Here is a 6,544-nt window from a genome sequence, read left to right as displayed (position 1 = left end):
AAAGTGACGTTTTGTTCTGGCATTCTCTATATATGTTCAAGAACAAAATTCACCAGACTCTTTGTGATTTATCTTTTTTGTGTTCTTCCTTTTTTGGGTAAATGTTACATACAAAGTATTTGAAAGTAAAAAAAAAAAAAATTTGAAAAATGTTTATGAAACACTTTACATAAAGAATTTGAAAAAAGAAAAACTTTGAGACGAAACAATCAAAAAATAAGATGGAAAAAAGTAAATAGAAGAAGAGAAAAGGAGAAGGAAACACTTTAAGGAGAAAGGATAAAAGGAAATGACTGTAAAAATAGTGGCAAAAATTGGGAAAAAGAGGCAAAAGTATTCTAGCACCTCACTGCCTTCAAAGAAAGCATCCAAGGAAACAATTAGTTTGCTCTCTTGTCCTCCTATTGTAAACTTAAAATTGGAAGTCTTTGTACAGTATAGTCTATAGAGCAACTTGGAACCTTTCCTTCTCTTTGCTTTAAAAAAAAAAACAACAAAACAAAACAAAGCAAAAAAAACCTTCCTGGCAAATCATTCAAAGCAAATCTTGCACTGAACATAATACAAAATCCTTGAAGCCATGCTTTAACAATATAAATGCTGCTGGGTAAGAAAATCTTCAAGGGCACTCCTGTCCCCTTCACTGCTTTCAAACACAAGGAATAAAAGAATCTCTAACAATTGAGAAATGCCCATTTACTACTCTTCCTTTCCCTCAAAGCCCCAGCTTTCATTTCCCAAGGATAACCCTGTATGCAAGGCTGGACAGGGTATTTCCAATTTCTTCCAGCAGATGGAATATAGACATAGGTCATAAGAACCCACATAACACCAAAAAGCAGCACGTCCTTACATCAATCCCCATCCTTACCCATCACCCTTCAGAAGGGCTCGTTAATTATTTACATAAAGAAGGGAGTTATTTGGATGAGTGCAGGGTATCTTGTGAAGAAATTCTAAAAGAAAATAACCATACAGCAACAGATGGGGAAGGGAATAAAAGATTATCAAAATCTAGGAAAAAAAACACTAAGAAAGAACTAGAATTATGCAAGTAGCTGTAACCAAGAGAATGTGAAGGAAACTTTCCATGGACTATTAGGCAAACCCACCAAGCGGATACACTCAGACCACCTTTAGGGCGGAAAGTAGGCACACCCACTTGACGGACACTGGAGTCTCTCCAAATGGCTTTCAAAACCACAGGGACCTCCCCTCCTCCCTCCCTCCTTCTAATACTCTGACAAGTGTCGAGAGTGATGTTTGAACTCAAGAGCCGCCTCCTACTCAGGATGCAGAGCAAGGGTAAGATTCACCACACTGGGGCCGGGGCACCCTCGTACAGATGCGGCTGTTCTGTCCTACAGGTTGCCCTCGTGAGAGAACGAACCCCTTTCCCCAAATACAGCAGATGCTCGGGGGTTGCTGGGTGCTATGGTTAGAAAGGCGGAACAAGGCAGCAGAGCGAGCCTCTTTGATGAGGGGGCGGGGCGGGGAGAGATGGTTCTGGGTGAGATTTCTTTAATTCCTGCTGAAACAGGTGTCCCTCGTGACCTATGAAGTAAACTCAGCAGAGACCATTTTTCCCTTCAACATTTCTAGTTTGGAAAGGGATCTTGAGTTCACTGTGCTGTCTTCAGACAAGAGACATCCGAAAAGTGCCTTGAAAGTGGGAGAATGACCTCACGCAGCAGAAGCAGCAAGGGAAGATACAGCTGCTTTGACAAATCCAAGTAGAGATTTGACTATCAAAATCTGTATGTGCCTCAAACATACTCCTTAAACCTGTTATATTTTGTATTTTGTACGTTGTGTTATACATCACATATGTGTTGGTATGTTTTGTGTATGTACTGGTATCTTCGGAATTCCTAAACGTCACGTGTTTTAAAAACATAATTAGAAATAAACCTGTTATATGCTATCAAACTAGTCCTGGAGAGTAAACGCTCTTTATGCTTCACCAAGTCTAGAGAAGTAGAGAGCTGCAGACAGCAATTCCAGAGAAAAGAACAATAAAACTGTTGACAAGTGCTTGTTAGAGTGATATTCAGGCCAACACGGGAGGGTCCTGGTCGGACCGGTGGCTTCTCGTGTACTCCAGACGTAATGCGACTCGGCTGTCCATCGCTGAGGACATGACTCTAACGGCGGGTGACGGCTGTCCTATACGAGCTCAGGGAACCAAGCTGACGCAGGATTCCTAGCAATACACAGTTCACCCACTGAAGTGAAACTACGAAGACAAGGAAGGATTTCGGTAAAATTTCGTGCGAAAGAGAAAACACAGGACTGAGGACCACTCCCAAAGACCACTGAAGAGTCACTACACTCGGGTCCTGGAAGAAACCCCAAACTATTCTGAGGGCCTGCAGGGTCCACCCACTTTTCTTGACTGGGCTCCCCCATCTTCCCAGGAAAACGATGGTGCTAGATGGGGATTGCCTTTCCTGGGCCACAGGTCTGCCCGACTAGGGACTATAGCCTCAAACCTGCTGCTCATTCAATTCTCATCAGAGGCCCGGCTCTAAGGAAGTTTCCAAGGACGATGCACCTGAAGGACAGACAGACAGGGACGTGCAACACGCCAGGTAATTCAAACTTACTCCCGAGTGAATCCAGACCATCAAAAGCTACATATTCACCAAACTTTGCTTTGAGTGTCATGCTGTGTAACTATGTCGCTGTTGGCATGGAACGAAGTGAGCGGGAGGTGGTGGGAAGAAACTTCCTACTGTAGTGACTGAGAAATTATAACTTGAAAGGCCTAGGGTGCGGCCGGACATCTGGATTTTCCATAAATTTTCCGCAGACGTGCACTAAAGGTTAAAACGCACTGCCCCATTTTACAGACGGTGGAGGCGATGTTCAGACTACTGTCATGTTGACGTACCGGTCCCCTCTTAAAGAAGATCTGCGGGGAGAAATTTCCCTTAGGTCTCGGTGCAGAGCCAACCCGATTCTACCAATACCGTGAAACTCGTAACTGGCGGTGCCTCGAGGCAAATCTGCAGCTCCCTCCTAAACACCGGGCAGAACCCGAAGGCCCGAGGGAGGCATTGTGGGTGTGGTGGAAAGAACTCGGGCTTTCGAAGCAGAGACGGGGTTTAAATCCCAGCTCTCGTCCGGCTGCGCAACCTGTTTCTCATCAAGAGGCTGGGGATGACGGTCCGGGCCTCACGAAGTTGCGGAGGACCACGGAGGTGCAGGGGTCCAGTGGCCGGGCCGCCAAGCCCGAGGCCGGCAGTCCCGGCACGTCCGAGCCCGGCAGCGGAGCCACATGACACAGTGTTTTCCGACTGCGCGTTCCTGCGTGCTAGCTCCCACTCTGCCCCGCCGGGACTCCCTGGCCGGTTTGGCCCGTTCTGGGGCTGGATGCCCGCCGGCCGGGCTGCGCACTCGCGCGCGCGCGCGCACACACACACACACACACACACACACACACACACCCCGCCGGCCGGGCTGCGCGCACACACACACGCACACACACACACACACACACACACACACCGCAATCCCCGCCGCCGGCCGCGCAACCCTGCGCGCCCGAGCCCCCGAGCGCCAGGCCCTGGGAGGCGTCGTTCCGCGGCGGGCTCACCTGCAGGCGGTGGCTCTTGACCAGGTGCATGTTGAGCGCCGGGCTGTTGGGCAGGATCTTGCCGCAGCCGCGCACGGTGCACAGGATGTTGGTCCGCACGGCCCGGGACAGCTCGCTCACCGACGGCTGGATCAGCTCCCGGGCCGGAGGCGCTGGACCCGCGGGCTGCTGCCTCGCCGCCGCGGGTCGCGGCCGGCTACCCTTCAGTCGCCCGGGAGGCCCCCACGGGCCCGAGGCGGCGGCGGCGGCTCCCCTCGCGGCCGTCGGGACGGTCGGGGCGCCCGAGGCCAGAGCCGCGGACCCCGCCGCCGCCGCCGCCTCAGAGGCCGCCATGGCTGCCGCACGGCAGAAGGGCCTCGCCAGCAGGCCCCGCCTCCCGCCGCAGCCACTTCCGGCAGGGGGCGGGGCCCCCAGCCTCATTAGCATCCGGCGGGGCCGGGACGGCCGCGGCGCCCCCTGCGGGCGGTGGAGGGCGCGTCGGCTGAGGCGGGAGGGTTACAAAATTTCACCGGGGTCCCTTGCGAACGCATCGAAGGGGTTGGTCCCACTGACTGGTTCTTCACCTTCCCAGAAACTTAACCTTGGGCAATAATTGTATGGAAGACAAATCAGTATAGTATGTTCAGGAACTTTATTTTCCAAAGATTAGAAACAACCCAAATATTCAATTAGCCAATAGTATGTTAATTACATCTATTGTCTGTTGAGGACTTACCATGCGCTAGACATTTTGTATCTCATTTTGTCCTCGCAATAGGTGTAGCGGGTATGTACTATAAGCTTTCCCCCAATTTTCAGAGAAGTAGCTAGCCATAGGTCACATTATACAAATTAATTGCTAATAACTGAGTTAATCATTTTAAGAGAGGGTGGATTTATATGCCTGTATCTTAAGCGCTGAAATTTGATTACTATTTGGGAAACAGTATAGTTCAGGGCAGGGTTCCAAAACCTAAGTACGTAGAAGGGCTAGCTGGACCACATAAATGAACACACATGAGACCAGGTGTAAATAGGAGAAATGAGGACTGCAGAGACATGGAAAAAAACATCCTTTGTTTAAAGGGGGCAGCTGCCACTCATGTGTGGTATCACTAGATGTATTTTTCAATGTTTTTATGTGAAAACTTCCAATTTATATACCAGCAGCTGTGCTAGCTTTCTATTGCTACAGGTACAAATTGCCACCATTTCAGTGGCTTAAAACGCCATAGATTTGTTATTTTATAGTTCTGTATGTCAGAAGTCTGACAGGAGTATGAGGCTAAGCTCGAGGTGTGGACAGGGCTGCATTTCTTCTGGAGGCTCTACGGAAGAATGCGTTTACTTGCCTTGTCCAGCTTCTCAGAGTCAGTAATGGTGAGTTGAGTCTTTATCACATCACGGACTTCTCCCTCTGCTCTCTCCTGTTCCTCTTCCACTTTTGAGGACCTTTGTGATTACAGTAGGTCCATTTAGGAAATCCAGACTAATCTCCCCTTTGCAAAGTCCCTTTGCCTTGTAAGGTGATATATATTTACAGATTCCAGGAATTAGGATGTGGACATCTTTGAGGGGAGGGCATTATTTTGCCCATCATAGAAGCTAATTCTGATTTTAAAAGTACTGTGGGACCAAAAAAAAAAAACCCCGCATCTATGTGTGTGGGATAGCATCCACAGGCTATTGTTTCTTTTGGCATGGGGTCTCAGAGTCCAATTGCCTCAGGTTATTGTGGGTACAGCCACTTACTAGCCTAAGAGCTGGTATTCACTTCAGTAGAATTAGATTGGTAATTCTGCCTGCCATATAGGATTGTTATGAAAATAAGATAATGCATATAAAATACTTAGCAGCGACCTAGTAAATATTCCATAAACGTTAGCTATTGAATTTTGCAGACTCTACCTAAAGCAAAATAAATTCCTTTGGCTGTAGCGGTCCTTGGGTCTGCATTTACCGCTCCATCTGTTCCTAAGACTGCATTTGAATGCAGTATGTGTCTCTGGATTGTCAAGTACATAACAGAAGTTCCAGTCCAAGACAGTGACATAAGAAGAAATTGAACTCACCTCCTCCATGGAATTCACCAAATTATACCTAAAGAATAATTCCTCCTGAAGAAGAACAGAGGGCAGACTGAACACCAAGTACACAACAGATAGAGTTCCACGTATTCTCATTTCCTTAAGCCGGTGCCCGTGTCTGGGAGGGCTACAGGATGAGCCTCAAGTGATTCCACTGTAGGGTGGATAATACGATTAGTGTCTTTCTCATTCAGCCTCCATTTGCACATCACTGCCAAGCACCAGGGAGGGCTGTGAGTCTGTGAGAAACCATCCTGGGGAGACTGCAGGGCCTCTGTGCAGACCCAACAGAGGCATTCAGGCACTGAGCAGAAGCTCCTCCCACATGTGTGCATATAGGGACAGATGCTCTACACCATGACTATGGTCTACAAGGAAATTAGTATTATTGAGCCCCAACAGACTCAGTGCCTCACTCTGAGATTACTGAAGTGTCTATGCCACTTGTGAATTAAATCTAAAAACATATTTTTTCACGTACCTATGATCTATAGACAATACCATTAAATTATAAAGCACTGTTTAGCCCTTCTCTGATTGTATTTACATTTTTGTATACTGAGCCTGTTTTTGATTTTCATCAAAAGTAACTGATGTACCAGTTTTTATTTTTTTAAGTGTTTATTTTAAGAGAGAGAGAAAGAGAGCAAGCGGGGGAGGGGCAGAGAGAGAGGGGAAGAATCCCAAACGGGCTCTTTACTGTCGGTGCAGAGCCTGATGCAGGGCTCGATCTCACGAACCGTGAGATTATGACCTGAGCTGAAACCAAGAGTTGGATGCCTAACCCACTGAGCCACCCAGGCGCCCCTGATGTACCAGTTTTTGAATATCTTCATTCACAAATGGTGTTTTCTTCTCTGCTCGGACCACTGGCTAACAT

At 47.9% G+C, this 6,544-nt stretch overlaps 1 protein-coding gene across 1 annotated transcript in view; it reads right to left on the bottom strand.

Annotated features, from left to right (window-relative positions):
- ATMIN (ATM interactor) overlaps window positions 1-3,956 on the bottom strand; it is a 15,776-nt gene extending 11,820 nt beyond the window's left edge. Inside the window, exon 1 of the mRNA XM_045439834.1 lies at window positions 3,599-3,956. Coding sequence (XP_045295790.1) covers window positions 3,599-3,931 — 333 coding nt within the window. The 5' untranslated portion in view covers window positions 3,932-3,956. The remainder of the gene's footprint in view (window positions 1-3,598) is intronic.
- Window positions 3,957-6,544: the final 2,588 nt, after the last annotated feature.

Source organism: Leopardus geoffroyi, chromosome E2, assembly GCF_018350155.1.
Source record: "Leopardus geoffroyi isolate Oge1 chromosome E2, O.geoffroyi_Oge1_pat1.0, whole genome shotgun sequence".
Lineage (NCBI taxonomy): Eukaryota > Metazoa > Chordata > Mammalia > Carnivora > Felidae > Leopardus > Leopardus geoffroyi.
The sequence above is the reverse complement of the archived record's forward strand: the minus strand, read 5'-3'. Positions and strand labels throughout refer to the sequence as shown.